We start from the raw sequence: 25,923 nt of genomic DNA on the forward strand, positions 1-25,923 counted from the left end.
TCTTCGTATCTGCTGATACGGATAAAGGTAGCAGAGCGCAGTCTTTGGCGATGCCACGCCCAGCAGAACGGATCTGGGGTCTTACCTTCGCAGATTTGCGGCATTCAGAAATTGATCGCAACTTCGGCGTTCTGAGAATATATTGTCGAGTGCTTTTCCGGCTGTTGGAATGGCACATTTTATCGAGTCACATATGACTTATGTTACTCTCCCGATGGGAGTATATGTAGAGTTAACTATAACTCGAAATATACTCTCTTGCTTTTCTATTTTTCCTTTGTTAACTTCATCGGGCACGCGAACAGCGTTCCCGATGGGAGTAGCCCCCGAGGCTACAACCAAGAACTTGTGCTTGGTTGTAGGCTCGACATTTTAGTCCACCTTGTCGCTATATTGTCATTATTTCCCAATATGATCTCTTGCTTCTTCTTTTTTTTTTTTTCAATCTCTCGGGTGCGCGAACAGCGCTCCGATGGGAGTAACCCGAGGCTACAGCCAAGGACTTGTGCTTGGTTGTAGGCTCCCACAATTTCTATATTGTCATACTCGAAATTTTACTTTTTCCAAAGTAGCCCCGAGCATTTGGGCAAAAACTTGTATTTGGTCAAAGGCTCCCGAAGTATTGAATAATTCTTTTCATGCCGATCTTCTTTTATTTATCTTGTCGACATGCTTCCCTTAATCAAATTTGCTTCATCCTTCTCGAATAGTCGTAATTTTTCTGCTCTGTGGGTCCATTGTTTCTACCATGTTGACACGTCGTGCAAGTGGGGGACACACGTCCTCCGCTTTTCCTGGCGCACGTACGGTAACGCCTATCTCAGTAAAAATACTGTTTTGCCCTTGTATCTAGAAGATCCATTCTCACCACACGATTTCTTCATCCAACGGCACACTGCCTCACCCGAGTCTTATATAAACCTTTCTTCAACCTCCGTTCATCCCCTCGCTTGCGCCGCTCACCTGTTCCTCTTCGCAAAACTCCCCCTGCGCCCAACTCTCTCCAATCTTCCGCACGCACACACATTGCTCTGCCCATTGCCGTTGATGCCACCGCGCGCGCGTCTGACTCGCCACAGCACCCCAGAATCCAAGATGGCCGCCGAGGATCTTGAGTGGGAGAGATCCAAAATCTCCAACCAAGACACCAACACGCTGAAGAGGCTTGGCCTCATGAAGAAAGAAGGCGCCATCCGCTTTCCTAGCGAAGAAAGCTACCCCAATCCTCCAATGGAGTACCGGGTTAGTTTTGTTGATCATCTAATCCGCGGCCTTTCGACCCCAATCCACGATTTCCTGCGCGGCCTTCTTTTTGTTTATGGGATTCAACTGCACCAGTTGTCCCCCAACTCAATCCTTCATATTTCTATTTTCATTACGCTTTGCGAATGTTTCCTCGGAATCCCTCCCAATTGGGCTCTGTGGAAACGCATTTTCTGCCTCCGCCGCAATGGCTCCCACAACGCCACTTATAACATAGGTGGCGTTGTTATCTGTGTCCGTACTGATGTCGACTACTTCGACGTCAAGTTTCCCGATTCTGTCCAAGGATGGCGCAAAAAGTGGCTCTACATTCACGAAGAAAGTGCCAACTCCGTTGAGCACAACATAATCCCCTTCGACGGAAGTGCCAAAATCCAACGCCGCCGCTCCTGGGATGCCGAGGCTTCTGAGGAAGAGAAAAAGGCGACAGAGGCACTCATGTCTCGTATTCATCAACTTCAAAACACTCGAGGCAAGGAGCTGTCTGGTGTTCAAATCACTGCCTACTTCCTTAAGATTAGAGTGCAGCCTCTTCAGGCTCGCAAAAATCCCCTTTGGACGTACTACGGTAAAAATGACGCCAACAGAATCTCCAATGATCATCACCAAGGACTTCGAGAAGTTGCTTCGAAGACTTTCTCGTCTGGGCAAAGACCCAATTCCTTCCCCAAGTCGCGTGGAACCGTACAGCTCCACCAATCCACTCCCCAAGGTATTTTGTCTTCCCGAGTTTTTATCTTGTTCTGCATCTCATTGTATTGTCTTCTCTTTAATTTCCTTTTTGTCACTATTTTTTACAGAACCATCCTACTATGACTTCCCTTCCCCTCTTCACGAGGGTGGAGAAGTCGAAGAAATGGCCATCGTTGCCGAAGATACTCAAGGCTCTTCTGTTCCTGAAAGTGAAGTCGCGGGTTCTCACAAATCTGCGGCTTCTCATGAAAAAGAAGTTGAGTCTGAAGCCAGTGAGTCAACGCAGTCCCTTCCTCCTGCTGTTTCTCCAAGGAACAAAAGGAAAAGAACTGATGCCGAGGATTCTGGCACCTCTAAGGCTAAAGAAGTTGTTCCTTCCCATCCGAAGGCAGCTTACGATCCTTATGTTGAATCCCTCGTCAGCTCGTAAGTCGTCTTTATCTCTCTCTATTCTTGTACTCGACATATTTATCTTGTCTTGCTTTTTATACTGCCGATTTTTTGATCAACGAGAGATGAGGAGGAAGAAGTACCGATTCGACGTGGCTCCTCGGACAAGCACGTCACGATACGTACTTGCCTCAGACACGCTAGTTGAAGGAGAAGAAACGTCGCCTCCTCAACAAAACGTCGTCACCACTACTCCGCCATCAAGCCCCCGTGCCCCTTCACCAAAAAGGGCAAGGGTGGAAAAGATTGTTGATCCTGCCCCTCAGTTGGGCAGTTCGTCGACTCTGCTCTTAGATGATGTAAGTTTGTCGACATCTATATTTTTCTTATTTTGTTTTGTCACACCTTTTCTCTTTTTCATGCCGATGTTTCTCTTACTGTGTTCACGTTGAACAGCCTATGATCAAGGATCTTCTCCGCATCGGTTCCCAATTTATTGGGTACCGTGAATGTGCTAACAGAGCCGAAGGTAACGACTTTCATACTTGCTGTTTTTCCTTAATTTGTCACTCCTGTTGCTCGCCGCGATTTTTGATCTTTCTTCTCTCTATTTTCTATATCTTGACAGAGAAACTTGCAGAGGCCAACGAACGCGCCGACGCACTTGCTCAAAAACTTGAGCAAAGTGAGGCGGCTCGCAAGAAGGCCGAACTCGCTGCTAGCAAAGCCAAGGTCGAAGCTGATGAAGCTAAGGCGAAAGCTGCTGGTGTCGAGGAACTGCAGAAGAAACTTGAGGGTGCGACAGCTGCCTTCGATGAGCACAAAGCTGCACAAGCTTCTCGTGAAGAAGGAATCCTCAAGCGTCTGAAGTCGCAAAGTCGACGTACTCTGAGTAATATTATCAATCTCTTTTATTTTATTGCACTTCCTGTTTCTTGGTTGTTGGTGATGTCTTGTCTTGTGTGGCAGCCCAAACAAACCAGGATTTTGATCTGGATAATCCCGTCAACGATCCTCTCCTTGACGCACTTTCTCTTCTGGAGTTTCACGGGCGCGAAATTCGTGAAGGCGTGGCGAATGCTAGTGCAGGATTGTCGGCGTTGTTCCCTTACTTCTTCCCGAAGAAAGAAGAACCCGCAACTTTCCTTAACCTCGCCAAGATGTTCAATACTTCGGAAGACCTTGGATTGAAGGTGCGCCAAGAAAATATGAAGGTTGCCGTTGAGAACACTGTCGCGTTGGTTGCTGACAGTCGACAGACTATTGACTGGATAAAAGTTGGCGACACCGAGCAAATAGAGCAGTCAAGGTGGAAGTCACTGATTAAGGCGGCCAAGCCCAACACCAAGAAGATCTTGGCGTATCTCGGGATTAAGCCATCGTCGACTCCTAGCTCGTCAAGGCCGGAGGTCTAGTTGCATGCCTCTATTTTTCTTTCTATTTCTTTTGCTCCTGTCGCCAAAGTAGTCATTTGGCGACACGTATTTCCTTAGCTCCACTGTAATGCCCTTGTAATTATTCCAAGAAATTAATGAAAACTTCTATCTTTGCTGGTTGTTTGATGTTGTCTTGTTTAAATTTCAGTTGATATTTGACAATTATACTCCATCTGCCGCTCCTTCCAATGTTTCGCCTTCTTCTTCCCATGCGAGGAGAGCTTTTGCTGATATCGCTCCTGTCGACGATACCTTGTCGCAAGAACTGGATGAACTTCGGCAACAACTTCAGTATGCGAAGAAGCAAACACTTGTGATGATGGAGCAATCTCGTAAGTCATCTGAAGCCGAAAAATTGCTCTTCAGCAAGCTCACGAGGCCGTGGCTGCTAAAGAAATTGCTGCTTCCGAAGCTGAAAAGGCGACTACTCGAGAAAATTTCATGCTCGAATTAATGAATGAAGCCAGTGCAGATATGTCGGGTATGCCTGTTTCATCCTCTGATATCTTCCATCTTCATGCTACTGTCTTTTTAAAGGTTTCCACTTCTTTGTTTTGATAGGTGCCTTTACTGATGCTGCTGCCGAGGAAGAGAGGGTAAATGCTAGGACAACCCTCCTTGTTAATCTTTCCCTGGACCATGGTTCTTTGTTTTGGGCTACCCCAGAAAGGACCCGCCAAATTGTCAGATTTCAAGATCGCGCCTCTCAAACTCGCGATTTCCTTGATTTCTCGTACGAAGACCTTGTCCATGGTTTACAACTCCATGTTTCCTCGGAACGTCCAGCGAAACTCTTCCGACTTGATGGAAAGGTTCGGGGATGCTCGCAAGATCCATGATTTTGTCAAAGCTCAACTGGTAGCTGGCGCCAGATTTGCTCTTATCATGCTCCAGATCTGCCACTCGAAACTTGACCTTACCCAGGTTGTCGAGAAAGTTCACCAAAAGGTAAAACGTCGGAGAGTTGGTGTTGACAGGATTAACACGAAGGTTACGCCTATAGCCGAAGAAATGATTGAGGACCTGCTTCGGATGGATGCCGACTTTTTTGCCGATGGCCATTATGCCGATTTTCTTGGTGCTGCTCTGAAGAAAACAGAGTTACTCTTGATGACATATTGAATCAAGATTAGTTATTTTCTTCTTGTAGACATTTTTTGTTTGTAATCCATGACTATATTGTAAAGCAATCATTATATTTCTCTGTTTGTCTAGCCCCCGAGTGTTTCGGTGTATATTTGCGAGGTTTTGAACCAAGGCATTTATATAATTATGGCGGAGATGAGCCCCCGAGCTTTTTATTGAGTACTATTTTGTATTTCTATCGTCTCACGAGGTATTTGAATACCAAAGCAAGGCTTTTCTTTTGTCGATGAGCTATATTTGAAATTCGTCGGAGCAAAGACTTTGATCATGTCGATACAGAAGAAAACTTATCTTATCACTATCTTTAGTATATTGCAGCACCGCGAGCCCGCCTCATTAAAAACCTTCTCCGGCCCCACTCGGTGCCCCGAAAAAGGAAAAGAGTGCGTCTGAAAACTCGCGGGCGTTTCAGTACATTGAAGTTTTACAAAGACTATATTTCGACTCTAGGCGTAGAACCGCCTAAGTTGCGCCACGTTCCAGGGGTTTGGCTCCTCCACCCCTGTCTTCTTGTCCTTTATCTGTATGCTCCTCCTCCGATTACCTCCGTGACAATGTAAGGACCAAGCCATGGTGACTCGAGTTTTTCATGACTTTTTTGCGTGAGCCGAAGAACTAGGTCTCCCACCTGGAAAGATCTTGGCCGTAAACGTCGATCGTGGTAATTCTTCAAGTCTGTTGATATTTGGTTACCCGAGATAATACTTCATCTCGAACTTCATCAAGTGCGTCAACGTCATCTTCTAACGCTTTTCTCGACGTTTCTTCATCATATTCAGCGACACGTGGAGAGTTATGCTCTATCTCTATTGGTAGTACCGCTTCTGCTCCATGAACCAGGAAAACGGAGTTTCTGCGTTGCTTGTGTTTGGTGTTGTTCGGATGCTCCACAACACGCTTGGTAGTTCTTACGGCCAGGTATGTCGAGCTTTTTCCGGTGGTCCTAATAAGCGCTTCTTGATGCCATTGCAGATGATGCCATTGGCTTTCTCGACTTGCCCATTGGTTTGAGGATGTGCAACTGACGCAAAGTTCAGCTTGATACCCACCTCTTCGCAATAATCTTTGAATTCATGGGATGTGAAGTTCTGCCGTTGTACGTGACGATGCTGTGTGGCACTCCAAATCTGAAGACGAGGCCTTTGACAAATTTTATCTGCGGATGCTCCGTCTCGGTGAATTTATCGGCTTCGCTTCTATCCACTTTGTAAACTTATCGACGACTACCAAAGCATGTACTCTTTTCCTCCTGGCCAGGATTTGTGTAACTTGCCCACCATATCAAGTCCCCATTGAGCAAAGGGCCATGATAATGGTATTGGTGCTAGCTCTGCTGCTGGAGAGTGAGGTTTTGCGGCAAACCTTTGACACGCGTCGCAAATTTTTACTATGTCCTTGGCGTCCTCGATTCTTGTCAACCAAGAGAATCCTGCGAAAGACCTTGGCTGCGATAGCTCGACTACTTGCGTGGTGGCCACATATTCCTTCGTGTACATCCTTCAGGATTATTCTTCCTTCTTCGGGTGTGACGCACCTTTGCAAGACGCCTGAAATACTTCGCTTATACAATTCTCCCTTGACCACCGTAAAAGCTTTGGAGCGTCGAATTACTCGCCTTGCCTCAACTGGATCGTCGGGTATTTCTTTCCTTAGGATGTATGATATGTACGGTTGCATCCATGGTATTTGTATCACCATGACCAGGTCCTGATCTTCTTCTTCGTCCTTTTGCTTGTCCTTGGTAGCCCCCGAGGGTTTCTTCTCCTTCTTTTTTGATTTTGTCGACTTAGTGGATCTCTCTGTTATCTCTTCCCAGAATACACCTGGCGGGACTGCAAGGCATTGCGACCCGATGTTTGCAAGAACGTCGGCTTCGTCGTTGCTCAATCTACTAACATGGTTTACTTCGCATCCATCGAACAACTTCTCGAGCTCGTTGTACACCTCCTTGTATGCCATCATGCTATCATTGATTGCGTCACATTGGTTCATAACTTGCTGTGCCACCAACTGTGAATCGCCAAAGATTTTCAATCGAGAGTTGCTCATGCAGTGCTTTCGCCATCTTCATCCCGTGTATTAGAGCCTCATATTCTCGCTTCATTGTTAGATGCGTTAGGGAACGTCATCCGAAGGATGTACTTCAATTTGTCGCCTTCGGGTGATATGAGTACTACTCTGCGCCAGCTCCTTCTAGTCTTTTGGACCCGTCAAAATTCATGGTCCAAGTTCTCGACAAATCTGGAGGTCCTGTATTTTGCAACTCCATCCACTCTGCGATGAAGTCCGGCAGAACTTGCGACTTGATTGCTTTTCTTTTTTCATACGTGATGTCCCGAGGGGAAAGTTCTATTCCCCAAAGGGAGACACGACCCGTAGCTTCTGGGTTGTTCAATATATTTGACAAAGGAGCTTCATTGACCACTATGATCGGATGTGCCGAAAAATAGTGACGCAATTTTCGTGCTGTCGTGAACACTCCGTATGCTATCTTTTGGTACTGCGGATACCTTTGTTTTGAGGGCGATAAAACTTCGCTAACGAAGTATACTGGCCTCTGCACGCCGTGGAGCTTTCCTTCTTCTTCCCTTTCGACAACTAGCGCCGTGCTCACTACTTGGGGCGTGGCTGCGATATACAACAGGAGAGGTTCCCTTTCTTTTGGCGCCACCAAGATTGGTGGTGTCGAGATTGTACGCTTCAAATCCTCGAAAGCTCTGTCGGCTTCTTCGTTCCACTGAAATTTATCTCCTTGTTTTATCAAAGCGTAGAACGGCAACGCTTTTTCTCCCAACCTTGCGACGAATCTGCTCAAAGCTGCGACTACTTGATTAGCTGTTGTATTTCTTTCAACTTTGTTGGCTTCCTCATTGTTACGATAGCTTGTATTTTATCGGGATTTGCTTCAATCCCTCTTCTTGAGACTAGGAAACCCGAAGTTCTCCTGTTTGGGACGCCGAAAGAACACTTCGTTGGGTTCAGTTTGAGGCAGAACTTATCGAGGTTGTCGAAGGTTTCCTTGAGATCCTCAATCAGCGTTGCCCCCTTTTTTGATGTTATGACGACATCATCGATGTATACTTGCACGTTCTTCCCAATCTGTGTCGCCAAACACTTCTGCATCATCCTCTGATATGTTGCTCCCGCATTTTTTAGACCAAAGGGCATTGTTCTATAGCAAAACACGCCGTAGGGTGTAATAAACGCAGTTTTTACTTCATCTTCTTCTTTCAATCTGATCTGGTTGTAACCAGAGTATGCATCCAGGAAGGAAAGACGTTCACATCCAGCCGTGGAGTCGATAATTTGATCGATCCTCGGGAGGGAAAGTGATCCTTTGGACAATGTTTATTGAGACACGTAAAGTCGACGCACATGCGAAGGACCTTAGTGTTTTTCTTCGGCACCAAAGACGGGATTTGCTACCCATGTGGCTTCTGTAAATATCTCTTTTATAAATCCAGCTTCTTGTAGTCGATTGATTTCTGATAGCATGGCTTTGCGGTTTGGTTCCGAAAAACGCCGCAAAGGTTGTTTGATTGGTCTCGCTAGTGGATCCAAGTTTAGGTGGTGCTCGGCAAGTTCCCTGGGTACTCCTGGCATGTCAGCTGGACACCATGCGAAGATTTTCCAGTTCTCACGGAGGAACTCGACGAGCGCGCTTTCCTATGCGATATCCATGTCGTTTGCGATAGATGTCGTCTTTTTTGGGTCTGTCGGGTGAATCTGCACCTCTTTTGAATTTTTCTCGATCTGAAAGTTGATTCTTTGTTTGGCCTCCCAACGTCTGGGCAAGACGTCGTAATCTGTCATGATTTTTGACGCCAATTAATCAGCTTGCATCCCGAAAGTTTCTGACAACCGGTGGAAATCCTTGTCGCACTTATCGGCTAAGGCAAAACTTCCTTTGACTGTGATTGGTCCCTTTGGTCCAGGCAACCTCCACAACAAGTATGTATAGTGCGGCACCGCCATAAATCTAGCATATGCTGGTCGTCCCAACAGAGCGTGATATTGCGACGGGAAATCCACGACTTCGAACTCAAGCCTCTCGATTCTGTAATTTTCTCGGGTCCCAAACTGAACGTCAAGATTGATCTTTCCCAATGGATAACTTGGTTTCTCCGGTGTGATGCCGTGGAACCTTGTGTCTGTTGGTTTCAAGTTTGCTAAGGATATGTTCATCTTCCTCAATGTATCGGCATACATAAGGTTTAAGCTGCTGCCGCCGTCTATGAACACTCGAGAAACATCAAATCCCGCGATAATCGTCGGCAAAATAAGTGCTGATTGCCCTGGTCGAGGAACTTGCTGCGGATGATCTGCTATTGTGAAGCCGATGTCTTGTCCTGACCAATTAAGGTACTCAAGCTGTTGGTGGAGGCATTTTCTCTGCCATAAACACCGTCGTGAGATTACTTTACGAGCTCTATTGGACGGCCTTCCCTTCGAATCATCGACACCGCTCCGTTGGAATTAGGATCAACATAGGGTGGTGGTGCAGTGCCGCTATTCTCGAGCTGATGCCGATTGTCATCCGTAATCGCAGGAGGAGGCGGCAAGTGGATCTCACTCCTGGGTTCCCGAGGATTTCTCTGTGCTTTGCTCGCGCATTGGCGTTCTACGCATACCGCAACATTGCCTGAAAATTTCGACGGTCCTTCGCAAGTGCCCGACTGTCTTTTGCCGTTCTTTGTCGAGGAAAAAATGCATCTGGCACGGTCCGTTCATCATCTCTTCAGGGGACACGAAAGGTCTTTGGAACCTAGGCCCGCTATTTTGACTGTTGCGTGAATCATCCCTGTTATAACCTCGCTGTTCACTGCTTCTCTGGTAATCATCTCTCGTTGCTTCCTCCTGTATTTGTCCAAAACCTGCCGAAATTTGTCTGGAGCGTCGTAGTTCTGGTACGTCCGAGGAAATCTTCGCCTTGGTTGATAGTTTCGACCGCGGTCCTCCTCTCGGCGACTGTGTCGTTTGTTGTGGACAGCGTCTTCTCCATCTGCCCATTTATTTGCTATCTCCATTAACGCGGATCTTGTCTTTGGATTGGTCCTTCCCAAGTCCTCGACAAAATCTCCACGCCTGACTCCTGCAACAAACGCATCTATTGCTCTCTCGTCAGATATATTTTCTGCCGAGTTTTTGATGATATTCCACCTCTGGATGTACTTCCTCATTGGCTCATCTGGCTTTTGTCGACACGCTCTCAACTCCTCTAACGACGCGGGTTTTTTGCACGTGGATCTGAAGTTTTTGACGAACACATCCTCGAAACTTTCCCAGCTGTCGATGGATCCTGGGGCGAGTTTCTTTATCCAAGATCGTGCGGCTCCACTCAAGTGCACCTGGATACTTTGCATGGCTGTTGCCCTAGTTCCTCCTGTGAGCTTCACCGTTTCCAGATAGTCGACTAGCCAATCCTCTGGATCTTGGAGGCCGTCGAACTTCTTGAAGTTATCGGGTAACTTGAATCCTGAGGGGACTCGAGTTTTTCGGACTCTCCTCGTAAAGCATGGCAAGCCACACATATCTTCGTCGTTCAACTCCGGAGATTGCCGATGATCCCTTCTGCTCTGCCGCGCTCCGTCGACTCTTGCTTGTGCTGCTGTGTCTCTTGCTCCACTTGGTCCTTCAGGTGCTGCCGCTGTTGCTGCTGCAGGTCGTGGACTATTTTGCCTTGCCGCTCCTTCGGGAGGCGTTGATACAAACGCTGTCCCCATAGCTCCAACTCCTGCTACCGCCATATTGTACGGTGTTTCCCTTGGATCACTCCGGAGGTGGTTTAGATGCAAGGATAAAAGCATGTGTCGCCATATACCCAGCCTAGGGTGTCTTAGGGCTGATGTTTCCTCTTTTATGTATCGACATACAAGACATGTCGAGGTTTTGGACCAAGTGCTCTCTTTACGCTTCGGGTATGTGTTGCAGCCTTGATCTTGCTCTGTTCCGCGCCTCCCGTGGCTATCACCCGTAGTTCTAGATTGTCGACTTAGATCTGCCCTTCTCTGCCGGATGCGAGAGGCTGCCTCCTTTCTCCTGTTCAACTCAGTGTCTGCTTTTCCAATTCCCTGGCAGCTCGTGCGAGCCTATATTGATATGCTTGCAATTCCTCCAGTGTGGCTGTGGTAGCCATTGGTTACGTGCCGTTCATAGCTCTTGCGGCTCTGTCCCACGCTGCTTGTGAAAGTTGAACTCTATCTCGCGGCTCTGGCCCGACGTATTTGTTGCCCAGGCCTTGGCGCAGATTGGAGGGATCGACGTATGGATTTCCCAAACTGTCGAAAGCCTCAGATGTCTCCTCTTGATCTTCAATGGCGTAAATCTGATGATACTTTGTACTCAGATCTACGTTGGGTTTGGTGACATCATCGTTGAGATTGATGAAGACCTTGCCCACTGTGAGAGATTTGTCGATGAAGTCGTAACTGTCGACATCGCTTGAGCCATCGCTTATATATGAGTCCGCAGATGACTCAAACGACATGTCGTTGAAGATCTTGGCGAGTTTCTCTCTTGCTCTGGTGCTGACGTAGCGTGTCGCCGAGGTTTCTTCTTCTCCTGACTCGATAGACGATGCATAGCTTGAAAAATCGGAATCGACCACCGACGATCCCGACGAAATTGGAATCTCGACACGATACGATCCTTCCTTCTCGACGCGAAAGTGGAACCTTCCGAACGTCATCTCCATGGGCTCCGCCAGATACGCATATGCATCCAAACGGGAGGGTGGGTGAGGAACAAAATCGACAAGACCAGCAGCGATCTGTTTACCTCGATCCATTGTGTTGCTTGCGGTTGACGATGTCGAAGATCTTGAGCGTGCCATCGAGATCAGCTCCTTACGCCTCTAGTTCCCACAGACGGCGCCAATTGACAAGGTATCAACTTGTCAATGCCTATGGATTGTAGGCTAGGGTTTAGTTGGAAGTAGAGGGTAAGTATATCTCGAAGGTTTCAGCCGAAAAGTACTCGACGATTATGAAAACTAGGGTTTGCAGACAATGATTCGATCGATTCTTCGTCCCTCGACTCCCCCTTTATATAGGAGGTGGAGCGAGGGATTCGTGCTATACAAGTTTACAGAGTCCGGGACGGTTTCTAACTCATCCCGCCAGATTACAAACAACACTTCCTATTACAACTCTATCTTTCCTTAGTAAATCTTGGGCTCCCGAATCTTCTTATTCTTCGGGTATTGGGCCTCCAGTAAACCCCGGGTACCATCTTCGGCAGGCCCATTTGGGATGCCTATGTCACACTCCGCCTTCGAACATTCCCTGAGAAGCTATCGTCGGTTGGGTCATTGTCGACGACGACTAGTTGGAGCCTGACGACGCGATAGACGATAACGCTGATGTCCACCCGGCGCCCCTGACGCCGTTGATGGGACTTTCCCTCGACATGGTCGTGTGAAGCAACGACCATAGGTGGGGAGGAAAGCGAAGGACCGGCGACCTGTTAGGCCCATCCTCACCTCCAGCGGCCCCGCTTCCCCTCATGTTGTCCTCGGTGGTGACACAACTCATGGTGGCGGACGACGGTGCTAGGCAGAAGGGAGCAATGGAGCACGCCGGGACGAGCTGAGAAGTCCACAAGAACCAACTTCTTGAAATGCATATTACACAAAAAATTGAAACAAGGCAAAAAACTTGCCATTTTCATTGATAAAGAAGAAGTTTTAGAGTTTTACATTCCCGTACTTGGCCAAAGGGCCAAGCCAAAAAACCTAACACCTCCTCTCGCGGAATTACATTACTCAATGCTTTCGCTCCCGCCATACTCCACGTAGCAACCTCATCTTTGATCTTTGTTATTACCATGTCCGTGGTGGAAGCTTTGGTTCGGAAAACATGTGCATTTCGTTCCTTTCATATTTTCCATGATATCAACATAGCAAGGGAAGCCATGGCCTTTGTACCTTGCATTTGCTTATGGATGTCCTCCGTCCACCATTCTTTGACATTTCTTCTAGAATACCAAGCACTTGGGTCAACATCATGTAGTCCTAGCCAACTTCTCACACTTGACCAAAATCTAATGGTGAAACGATACTTGAAGAGCAAGTGGGAGGTGGATTCAAAAAAAATGAAACAAAAAGCTTGCACGTACATTTTCATGTGCTACGCGCTCACAAAGTCGTTTCATAAAAAGTCGACTTATCATGTGACGTGTGTAAAAAGACAAAATTCAGTGCTAAAAATAATACTTTTCACAAGATAAACTTTCTCTTTTTTACATAGACCACAAAAAATATTGGTTTTTCGTGAAACTTGACGAATGCACATATATTATAGAGATGTACATGTAGAATTTTTTGTCCAAATTTTTCGGCACTTTGAAATATAAATTTTTGGTAGAGGGGGCATATGCACCCGGAAGCCGAATTAAATTTCCGGATGTTTCAGAAAAAATACCAAACGCAGGCATGTGTTTTTTCGCAGCGTGTCATGCCACATGTCGACTGCTGATTGGTTTGGGATTTTTTGCACCGCATGTCAAGTTCATGGACAAGTGGAGCATATTTTGCAAGTAGTTGGAGGTGTTCACCGTTCAAGACAAGTTCGTGTATGCGTGGTGCTATTAACTCTCTGTATTACAACTTTACAAGCTCGATGCCGGAACGAGATCCTCTGACGTACTCATTGGCTACTGCAGAGGGACGTTGGTTGCTCCGGTTCGTTGGCTGAGAATCGGACGGCAACGTCTGGAAACGTAGCGATGGGTCGGGAAACGCAACGGGTTGGCCCAAGGCCCAGTTTGACGAAGCTGAACGGAAACAAGGCGCTCTAGTTTGACGAAGCTGAACGGAAACAAACGCGCTCTAAGAGCATCTCTAGCACGGCATATTTGCCAAAACTGCATAATAACCTCTCGGTTTGCAGTTTTGCGCCAAAAAAAACACCCCGAGCAGATCCCGCATATCGGGCAAACCTGCAAATATTTTTGCAGGCGCCGGCTTCCGCCCTCGCCAAACCTACATCTTTGTAGGTTTCGCGGCCGGATGCAGATCGATCTGCATCGCGTGCAAGGCGTGAGTTGGGAGAGAAAAATCCGGCGCCAAAGAAGTTTCAGCTCGCCCTTTCCGCGCGCATCGCCGCCGCCGCGTGCCGCCCGAGATCCCGGCCGCGTCCGCCCTCCTCGTGGCCTAGGAATACCGCCGCCGACGCGCCGCCGCCTCGCTGCACCGATTCCCCACTTGCAGCAGGTCATCCGCGACCCAATCGGCCGTATTTGACCGTGAATCGACCGTCGCCGCCGTCGCAAGGTATGTCGCTCGCCGCCCGCTAAATTCGTGGTCTTTCGCACCGGCTTGCAACTACACCCTCAATGGACATGAGTATACAATGGGTTACTATCTTGCCGATGGCATATACCCAGACTGGTCAACATTTGTGAAAACAATCAGAAATCCTTCCACTGTCATCGGTGCGGCGAGCTCCGGCGGCGGTACCCGGTGACGCGCTTCGGCGGCAAGCCGACGCCCACGAGCTGGTCGACGCTGCGCACGCACGCCCTTGGCTTGACGAAGTCGTACTTCCCCATGAACACCAGCTTCCTGTCATTGCCGACGCCCACCGTCGCCTGCGTGGAGCGCGCCCTGCCGAGCGTCGAAGCCTCCCAGGTACAGTTCCTCGTTGAAGAATTGAAGGCGGGTAGAGCTCCTCGTTGAGGAGGAGGACGTTGCCGCTCCCGTAGGAGTACGTGAGCGGGAGGAGGTCGAGGAGGTCCACGACGAGCTCGTCGGAATCTGCCATAGACGCGGCGGCGACGGTCGGGAGCGAGTCGACGAAGACGACGGGTGTTGGCGAGGCCCCGGCAGAGCTGGAACGGGAGCACGTCGCGGTCGAGGGCGTCAGGGTTGGGCTCGACGCGGAGGGGAGGTGATGCTCTACCAGGATTTAGAGCGCTTCCAGGGTCGACGACGAGCGCTCTTGGCCGGAGTCCGATGGCAAGCCCAGACGCGCCAGGCGAGACTGCTCCGCCGCTACTCCTAGCGAGCGCACTTCTCCCTCGCCTCCGCCTCCATGCTCGAGTTCTGCTTCACTGCTCTCACAAAATTCTCCATCGCCACTTAGCTTTGCTAATATTTTCGGCAATTGGCTTTAATGGATCATATGTTTGAAATACCTATTAGAGTGGGAGCGTTTGCCGTTATTTAATCGCTTTGGCTATATAGAAATGATAAGTGACTGTGTGCATCTTAATTATGCAGAACGCGGGTGCAATATTTTAACATTTTGAGTAATAAACTGCTCTTTATCGAAAAAATACTAGATCTTTTATTGTGGACCTAAGTTAAATTTGTGCATGGATTAAAATCAGATTTCAGTTTTAATACGTTGTTCTTCATATATTCTTCATACTACCTAGAACAGATCCATCTATTTCTACGCATGTTTTGGGCCCCTAGCTTTTTTTTTCTGAGCTGATGATTTTCGCTTCGTCAAACTGAACCTTGGGCCGACCAGGTCGTTGCCTTTCCTGATCTCATCACTGCGATTCCAGAGGCAACCGTCCGATTCTCAGCGAACGAACCGCAGCGATCACGTCCCTCTGCAGTAGCGAACGAGAACGTCAGAGGATCTCGTTCCTCGATGCCCGCCTCACATGGCCAATTTGCTGGTAAGAGCTAGGATCATATACATTGTATAGAGACACTTTGTTCCAACCGTTGGAGGGAGCGAAACAGGGGAATTTTGTAGTACGTGTCAGAGCCGACTCCTCCTCTGTTCTGTGACCATGGACCGGCCATTGGTCATCAGGTTATTTTTACTTGGCTCTCACATGGAGACGGAAGGTGGACCACCTTTTTGGAATGGACGGCACCTATATGAAGTTCCAAGTTTGTGATTTTTTTTTTGTGGGTATCCAAGTTTGTGAATTTTTTTGCGGGTATCCAAGTTTGTGATTTGTATCATGCCATGGGACAATGTGCTGCTTTCAAAGGAGCCCCGCTCCGGTGCTCCTCCCCAAGCCAAGTTGAGAGGTTATATTTTTTTTCCTATTTTAGGCTCCATGAAATTCATATCTAGCAAATGTATATCCGTCTCATTTGTATATATGCGGTATCTATACGCCACATTAGAAAAAAAAGGTCACGTGACCAAGTAACATCCTAGTTGCCTAACTACCGCCTCACGTTGTGCATGTGTGGTTTTGAAACCTACTGGCTCCGTACGCACCATTTGAAATCCGACGACGGGGTCGCCGAACGACGTAATCGCTACGCCAGCAGGGATCGTGCTAATTAAGAGTGCTACACGCGCCGGTCGTCTTGGCCATCGTCGGTAATATCGTAGTCGCTCTAGATCTGCCAGTCCATCGACGAAGGGTACCCTCGTACAAGACACCCCATACAGGCCACTACAGGCTGTACCTACATATCAGATTTTTTAATTTTACGAGCATGCCCCGCTTACAAAGGGGTATGGAAGATCTCCACCATTATTGTTTTTTTTATTACCAAAATTTTTCTGGGGGGAGCACCGAAGCGCTTTCAAAGTTGAATTTTGTTTTCATGGAAAGAAGTTCAGATTTGAGCCCCCCTAGTCCGGGCGAGGCTAATCACGGTTTCCTGCTACGGATATTTATGTTGTGATGTGTTCATTTTACATAGTATAGCATGGAGAGATAAAGCGAGAGGCGCGAATAATAACAGCTTTGTCAAAATTTGCATATATCGCCCCACTAAAACAAGCGCATATATACATGCATATTTTAATAAAGTTGAGACATAATATGGATAGAGGTACTCCTATTTATTAAAATCTTATTAGGAGTGAATTGGTAAGAAAAGTGTGTCATTTCACAAAATTTCAAGCAAAATTCGGTATGCACATAGAGAACAAAAACGTAAATTCGTTGGTCATGCAATCTAGAACATTGTCTCGAGAAAATACATGAGTACGTATGAATAATTTTTCGAGAAGATGAGTACTGATAACTGAAGATATTTATTGCCACATCACATTTCTTTTCACAACTACATGGTTTCCAATGGGTGCAACATCTATGCATAGTCTAGATAACTGTCTAAGTCTCTCTGTTCAACTGTCTCTAAGCTAGATATAAATTTGCTACAACCTTCTATGAATAAGGGACTTTCACAAAGTAGAAATTTTGCTTGGACGGTTAGTTCAACACCTATTTAACAGTAGATATTTAATTAATGGAAAAAATCATACGATCGAGTACCTTACTTTTTAGATATGTTTACTCCAAACAATGATAATATTGGGATTTTCCCGCCTAAGTATTTGCTAAGCTATATTATATATGAAGATTTATTACCGCAAAGTATATGTAACTTTAGCACACACAAATAAATAATAATTTTAGGTAATTTTAGTTTGTATTTGGTTTTCTCGTAATTTTATAAGAAAGTAACTATAGAATGGAACAAATCAGCTAGAATGGCAACTCAAGATCTATCATTATTGTGGTCTGTATGTTTCGAAATATTTGGTAGACATAAACATTTGATTGCATTGTGCCCTAAAGATGCATGATCAATGCTCGAACTTGTAGAAAACTTTATTATACTGATGCAAGCGCTCTGAATAATGTCAGTGTATAAAACATCTCGATGTAAGTAGTGTGAACTATTTACGAACTATAGCACATTGAACTAAATTTATGATACAAAAAACTGATTCATAGACAATGTCCTATCAATATAAAAACTATAGCACATTGCATTAAGCCTTTTTCTCCCGCTTATTTCATGCAGGACCACTTCGATCTTTTCGTTATCATTCTCATCCGGGTAAATTTTATTTATCCATGTATGTTTCTTCTACCTTGCAAACACTATTCATAATAAGGCAAAACTAGCTGCTATAAGCTGGGTTGAAGAAAACGCAGTGGCATGGTTCGCCTTAATTATGAAAGTCAAATAATCAAATTTATAATATTTTGGATCGTGAGCCCCGCTAATTTTTTGGTCATGGCCAAAAGGCTTCTCTTGTTTGGATAGTTGCCAATTTTTGGGATGCTAATATTTCACTAACAACTCTTGTTCAATTTTTTTTTTGCGAATGTTGGTAAACTTGTGCGCAAGGAAAGGCTCAACCAAAGGCAAGGCAATCTTGGGTAAAAAGAAGGGATTTCTATTTTCGTGTCCCTAGTTCTTAGGTTCAGCTCAGTTTTGCCCTCGTTGAAAACGTAGCTCAGTTTTTCATTGAGTTAGGTCTAGAATTGAATGTGCCGCTGGATAGTGCTTGTCATTATATTTCCAACAAACATTGATTTCATCTTATTTGGATCTTGGGTGCTTAAGTTATTACAGTTTTGGTTTCAACGTTTTTTTTTTTTTTTGCATTTCATGTCCAGGAGGGCAAAACCGAGCAAAACTAAAAACCAGGGGCATGAAATCTATGGCAACACCTAACTATTTAGCTAATTGTAGGCCATCGTATGGCTCTCATTGGGACGGACGGTGAATAACTTTTTGCATGGCATCGTGAAAACTGGAAGTATGCGATTTGCATTATGCGAAGGGGGACATGCTGTTGCTTTCTATGTTCATATATTTATTTTCACGGAAATAAGGTCAGATTTGAGACCCGCACCCACGTCGTCTCATGTGCATGTGGGCATGTGGTGTTTCTTGCTTCATTGAGCAGGGTACCTAGCCATACAAATTGTACTGTTTTTTGTTGCAATCTGCGCTCATTTCTACATAGGTAGAATAGCATGGACAAGGTAGGCTCAACAATTGTGTATCTTTCATCTTTGCAAGTTACGTCCTGGGCGTGAGATAACGTCCAAGCATCCTGAATGCAATCTGCTATCTCTTTTCTGTGGAAGACCCTGAACGGGAATATGCTGTATTGCTGGTGGAAGAAACCATAATCTCTAGCTGAAGTTGATGACATTGACATTGAGTGTTTATAAAGCAGGGACCATCGATTGTTGTCTGGCATCTAAACGTCACATTCCTGAATCCTGCCTGATGCCTATAGGCTTAGCAGCAGCTTTTTTAAGTCCTGTAAAATTCATAGAGGTATCAGTAACTTATGTTATCGAACTGGAAGCACCACAATTTATGCAGGCGATTACAACCATGCCAACTAAAAGGCGATGGAAACTACAGCCATACAAACTAGCAACAACTTATTATACCATGTATCTTATGAAACGAGGCACACAAGTAGTCCACCTCACACCCCACTCAAGCATAAAAAGAACTTGCCAAGTGACAAGGACATGAATTATGCAGCAGCGCAGCGTCCAGATCACAGATCCAACAATTACAAGTGGAGCAAGCAACTTTATGGCTGGGGTACGTACTGCCTCCGTGGAAAACAATCAAGGCAAAACTAAATCAGCAGATAAGATGACAAAAGCAATTTCTAAAACTAAAAAAGCTTAACTGTGAATTTTCACAAAATTTTCACAGATTACTCGCACATGCCTGAAGCACACAGGTCTTTTTGACTCAGCAAAGAACATTCTGTACAATGTTTGTCACGTAACAGAATAAATATGATTCATGTTGCAAAATGGTGGAGGTACAACAGCAGCTACAAAATTGGTGGTGTGAAGAGAGAACTGATCATCGTTAACTGATTAAGCCTCAACAGAAACAACATTACTGGAAGAAGTCTTCACCTTCTTACTACCTTTCTTGCTTGATTTGCTTGATTTTCTTTTCTTGCCCGGCTTTTCAGGGCTCTCTTGTGCAGGCTCTTCCGGCAGAATTTCACGGTTCCCCACTGATGAATCGTTTGTAACATCTCTGGCTGTGCCCACATCTACTACATCTGTGTCGACAGAAACAACGTTGCTACCTTTCTTGCTTGATTTTCTTTTCTTGCCCGGCTTTTCAGGGCTCTCTTGTGCAGGCTCTTCCGGCAGGATTTCACCATTCTCCACTGATAAATCGTTTGTAACATCTCTGGTTGTGCCCGCATCTACTACATCTGGGTCAACGACAGACATCCGGGTCAAGGTGTAGTCCAACAAAAATGTGCTGCGTACTAGCCTATCAACTCTGCTGAAGTGCCTTTGCGAGTATGGAATAAGGCCCTCGAGTAGCTCACTGATGCCTTTTATCTGCACAAACAAAAGAAATATCTGAGAAAGAGAGCAACAGTTTGTCACAGAGTATCGATATGCTATTCAACAGAACTCTTCAAAACAGAAAGGTAAATACCTCCACGATGTCAGTGGGAGGAAAGCTCCTCAACACCCGAAAAAGCACAAACTGTGCAACATGACAAAACTTGGGCTTTGTATTCCATTCACGTATATACTCGAGAAGCACGCGAAGCCCTTCCTTTGGGAGACCATGAAGGGCTTTTTCTATAGGGTCCTCTGGATCAGCTTTCCTGCACCCCCAACAATATGTCAAATTCATTCAAAAAAAATGCTCAAAAAAATTTTTATTCAAAAAAAGCGAAGTGAGCTCCTTCGAAGATGATTACCTGCAGAGCTGTGAGAATAACTCAAGAAGCCTGCGCGGTCTTCTAAGCTCAAATGCGAGTTGTATTGCTTTTGTGTAGTCAGAATCTGATACTGCATTTTCCAATTCTTGGCCTCTTAAGACTTCCTCCTCCTGCAACAAAGGTGAATGCAGGTAAGTATTGAACATATATCCAGGGAACCATAGGCACTCACAGAAGGAAACATGTACAGCAAGTGGTAATTCCATCAAGACATAAGAATATACACATACAACAAACGATATAAGCCAGCATCCCGATACTAAACCACTAACTGGAAGTGGTCAACGGGCTCAGCCATTTACAAGGACTAAAGATCGTGTTTTCAGTGTTGTTACATTTTGGGAAGATGATGTATTCGGAGTCGTTTGCCCATGAAATGACAAAGACAATGGTGTTGCAGGCATAGCGCTATGCTGAAAGTATAATAGAATACTGCACTTGCCTTTTTAAGGAAATCTTCCTGCTTATCTTCCAACGTGCAATCGTGCCAAAGGTTAAGGTCTGAATCAGTTCCACCAGTAGCAAGCATTTCGGTTTTCCTACCAATAGCCAATGCCCAAACCTGTTGAATAACTGACAGTCAGATGGGAAAACAACACTTACTGGTGACGAGGCTAATGAATCACACCACCAAACTGCACATCATCGCACAGCTCTAGATGGAACACAAGTCAGGTTCATCACTAGATTCTCTTAAACACTGGTAACAGCAGTTCAATGTGTAGTGTTTTAGTTGTCAATGCAACATAAGACTATACTTGCAACATACAAAAGAAACGATGCTAATGTGATATCATAAAGATTATAAATGATAAATAGCAGAGCTACATAGCATACCTTCCCATCATGCTTGTCATAAGTAGCAATGCATTCATTTGTTTTTATTGTCCATAGCTTCACTAAACCATCACTTCCTACAGTAAGGAAATCACAAGAGAGTCAGCCCAGTGTCCCACAACTCGATACCTAATAAAACAATTAAAATGCACAGATTTCTGATTACCACAAGAAACAAACTGAGTTCCACGTGAAAGGAATGATGCTCTCAAAACACTTGATGTATGACCCTCAAATGTCTTCAAGCATGAGCCGTCAGGAACATGCCATATTTTGATTGTTCTGTCACCAGATGATGTTATGACACATCGTTCAACAGGAGAAAACTCAACTGACCAAATGCCCCTTTTATGCCCTTTAAGGACAACAGAGGACACTAGGTTTGGGAGTTTCCAAATGCATGCCGTTCGGTCCTACAGAATCATGGTAGTGTGACTTGACAGTCAAATGAGGCAAGTCAAACCTTCAAGAAAAGTTAGCATACTCAATCTCACCTCAGAACCACTGCAAACAAGGCCATCATCAGGTGAGACGGACAGAGAATTAATATCTTTATCATGTGCAGCTACACCAGCCTTTGCTTTGAGAGGAACTTCACCGTTGGCATCAATCAGCGCATCATCCCAAGTCCAAACCTTGATGGTTCGGTCGCTAATAACAAGGGAGGCTTATTTTAGAAGATTTGATAGCAATAAAGAATATAAATGTATAAGGGAACTATCATTCTGGTCAGAACTTGTAATGTAGAATGAAGTGTTGAACAGATCTGCTAATTCCAGGATTTGGTCTTAAACATTAGTTCGCTGTCTGAATCCACAAATCCACAAATAAGTGAAACGACCCAAAGACCAAGACAATCTCAAGTTACATTACATACTACTAAAGCAATTCAGCCACAGTGCTACGTACAGTAACTTGATTTCAAAAGGCAAATTTAAATTTCCTCAGAACACCTGCCCAGCCCCCATAGACATGCAAAACCATACCAAAACAAGACATCTCAATAATTCTCACGACTGACAGATACGTATGTTTTAACTATTCATCGCCCGTACGAATTCAGAACGAACTAAATATCGCTATTAGATGAAATGGAACAGTTATGATTTTCAAACTAACCTGCTGCCACTAACAAAAAAGTTCTTCGATTTCTTTGAGAAAGCAACACAACCAATAGCTCCTAGATGGCCTTTGCCGGTACCAATGCAGCTTCTCTTTTCCATATCCCACAACTTTACCTGTTAGGTACTAAATGTTACATCTACAATACAAAAAAAAAATAGCGCAGGAGCAAATAACAGCAATCCCACAAAAAAGTATGCTGATTCAGCAATATCTTCGGATAGCACATAAGACTTACAGTATTATCTTTGCTTCCAGTTACAACAAGTTTCTTCCCAGAAGCAGAGACACAGGTGTCAAGGCAAACAACAATTTCAGTGTGGCCAGCCAGCACATAAGAACATGACATTGATGCAACATCATAAACACGGACCTGCATATGGAGGAAATGGTGTGAGAAATTAGAAACTCAGAAACCCGAGAAAACTGTAATAAGATTATTAACACACCTGCTCTAAGTTAGTGGCTACAGCAAGGTACTGTTCCTCTTCCCCAACAAACTTCAAATCAAGAATTTCGTCGTTATAACCTATTAGACGTTTATATAGGTTCAACTGGAAGGTTCCTTCATCAGTTCTCGTACAAGAATAGAACAAAAATTCTTGATCAGCAGTGACACATAGCAATCCTTGGTCATCTGGCAACATAACAGTAGCTGTAAAGCCTCTTCTTGATTCCTCATTCTCTGAGTTGATGGTTACATCGGATGACTTCTGCTCAAATACACAGACAGCGCTGTGGAATGACCAGAAAAGGGATTGAGAAATTTATTTTAGATGCATAATAATATGAAGTATTCAAAAACTGTATACACAAGAATAATGACCAATGTACCTTTCCAAGCACCATATGCGCACAACTCCACGTTCACCAACTGTAAGACAATAACCATTTGCTTTTTCCTTCAAATTTGCCGGTTCAACACCCAGACAAGCCAGGAAGCCACTTCCTGGTCCAATGAAGGAAACACCTTCTATCATTTCATAAGCCGTTATTGTCTTCTTTGAGCTATACTTCCGAAGATCCCACACAGTCACAACCTACAGATACAGATGTTCCATCAATCAAATTGTTGGTAGTCATTACAACTTTGCAATATATAAACTGAAGAATATCGGAATACTAGCTATGAAAAAATATCTAGACAGACAAAAAGCCTGATTTAACTAGCGCCCTTCCCCATGAAGTTCCAACATTTTATGACAGTTTTAATCAATTCCAAACCCCAGCTTTAATGACAAACCCCATGGAGCTCATGGCATCTTCAAAGTATACACTAGCACACACAGAATATGAAAATGTAACTTGAAACATATGTGGGATTTATGCTAGCTTGCCATATCGAACAGATTTCAACACTTCGGCTATACCTTATCCCTCCCTGCACTGAGCAATGTTTGGCCATCTTCGGATAATGCCAACGAAGTGACTGTTGACAAATGCGCCTTAAGCACAGCAATGCATTTTTTGCTTTCAAGGCTCCAAACTCGCACATCGCCATCGTCACTTCCTGAAAATAGCTAGAGACCCAGAAAATAAAGAGGGTGTAAATATCACAGATGCATTCAAACCAACTGTAGCTCAGTGCAGATAATACCGAGTTACCAACGAACAAGAAAAAAAAAAGAAGCTTTCAGTTGATCCTGTTTGAAAGTAAGACCAGATACTAATCTGCAAAATCATACTCACCAGAAGGCGCTTTGGATCTTTATGGAACATTATGGTGGTGACAACCCCTGTGTGGCCCCTAAAAAAATGGGTGCAAAATCCACCATCTACATCCCACACGCACACCTTCTTGTCTGCTCCAGCGGTCGCAAGCAACCCGCCAGAAGCATGGCATGCCATGGCCATAACAGGACCATCATGCCCCTGTACAACATAGCAAAACATATGAGCACACCTCAGATACCAATACCGAGGAACAAAAGGAAGGCAGTGGAAATATACTGAATCGGATATTTTTAGTTCTAGAAGATGTTGGCATTTATATATGCGAAAGGATTTCTGTAACTGCCGTTGCCAGTATGAAACAGGAATTGATGCACAGTTCTTCATATAAGATGTAGCAAAGGCTAGATTTTTTCACAGGAATCTGCATGCATTTATGAGTTATAACTCTGTGATAGCATAGCAAACCATCTATTAACTGGCTGCCAGGTATCAGGATGGGAAGCCCCCTGAGATTCTAGCACCTATGCTTAGTTGCTTACACCATGTTTTGTATAGTCCTTGTAGCAACACGAACTTGGCAAAAATTCTAAAACGAACCATGTATTACCATAAGAAAGTGCAGCATTGAGGAGTTCCAGGTGCAAGGTGGTGAAAGAGTAGATACCCGAATCACCTTCTCGAGACTAAGAACAACTTATGAACCAGGGGATACCGGATACAATACGTGTGGAAAGACAGAAAACAGCACTGGACAAACCTATACTCTTCACCACACCAAATGACCAAATTTCTATCCTATGCTAAATTTCACCTTGCTCAATTCCCCACACTGATGAATGCTAGTCTATGATGCTCTAGTCAAAAGCTTGCCGTCTGCGCTTAGCATCAGGACACAGCACACGGAAGCGCCCAAGCCTCGTGAAGATTAGAGACGCACCTTCCAGCTTCGGATGCAAGTGCGTGACGCGAGGTCCCAGACCCTAACGAGCCTGCTGTGTCCCGCGGCGAAGAGGAGGCGGGAGTCGGGGGAGAGGGCGAGCGAAGTGACGGCCTCGGAGTCGCCGTCGATGGGGTCCCCGATGGCGGAGGCGTCGGCGGCGGACACCACGCGCAGGTCGCTGCCGCAGGCGCAGGCGAGGAAGGCCTCGGCCTCGGCCTCGGCGTCGCCGCCGGGAGCGGCGGTCCCGACGGCGAAGGGCCCGCCCGTGTAGAACTGCTGCAGCGAGCGGTCGCAGCGGTAGTTCTTCTTGGGCCCCATCGACAGAGCCATGGCGTGGGGCGGGGTCGTGGTCGTCGGAGCTTAGGGTTTTGCGGCGGCGGCGGCGGCGCGAGAAGGGGGAAGAAGGGTTTAAGCAGCGGCGCGACGGAGGTCGGGGGAAAGAGAAGACGTCGTGCGATGTCGGCCTGGTTTTCCATTTACATGAAAGAGAATGGGCTATTGGGCTGGGATCTTAAGGGGTGGGCTGGTCCCGCTACCCGGCCTCGCCACGCGCCAGCAGTCCTCGTTCGGTTTCGTCGTGTGGTTTGGTGGTATTATTTGACGCTTCACGCGAATTTTATCGCCTGGACGCCTACCCTCAGATAGCTATAATTTCTAAATGGACTGGCCCAGGTAAATTCGGGGTGCTTGGTCTTTTCCGGTTTTGAGAAACTTCCGTTTTAACTTTTAAAACAAACTTCCGTTTTTGGTTTTTTTCAGTTTTCTTTTTTTTCCAAAGTTTGAACATTTTCTAATTCATATATTTCAAATGTGACTAAGTTTTTCAAATCAATTTTTTTAATATCAACTTTTTTCCATATATTAAAAAATATTTTTTTACATTTTTTGAAACATAAACATTTTAAAATTTTGCAAATTTTCAAATACGATATTTTCATAATTTGTACATTTTAGTATTTGAATATTT

The 25,923-nt window shown here is 45.3% G+C and overlaps 1 protein-coding gene across 1 annotated transcript; it reads right to left on the reverse strand.

The window, feature by feature from the left end:
* Positions 1–19,336: 19,336 nt before the first annotated feature.
* LOC127336579 (protein TORMOZ EMBRYO DEFECTIVE) lies at positions 19,337–25,378 on the reverse strand. Its single transcript, XM_051363409.2, has 14 exons — positions 24,954–25,378; positions 24,032–24,214; positions 23,713–23,862; positions 23,177–23,382; positions 22,792–23,077; positions 22,581–22,715; positions 22,340–22,458; positions 21,715–21,871; positions 21,387–21,633; positions 21,221–21,297; positions 20,826–20,945; positions 20,363–20,493; positions 20,092–20,266; positions 19,337–19,991 (listed from the first exon to the last, which is right to left on the reverse strand). Exons 1-14 carry the CDS (start codon positions 25,284–25,286, stop codon positions 19,506–19,508), a joined length of 2,805 nt encoding a protein of 934 aa, XP_051219369.1. The 5' UTR covers positions 25,287–25,378; the 3' UTR covers positions 19,337–19,505.
* Positions 25,379–25,923: the final 545 nt, after the last annotated feature.

This window comes from Lolium perenne, chromosome 2, assembly GCF_019359855.2.
Source record: "Lolium perenne isolate Kyuss_39 chromosome 2, Kyuss_2.0, whole genome shotgun sequence".
NCBI classification, from domain to species: domain Eukaryota; kingdom Viridiplantae; phylum Streptophyta; class Magnoliopsida; order Poales; family Poaceae; genus Lolium; species Lolium perenne.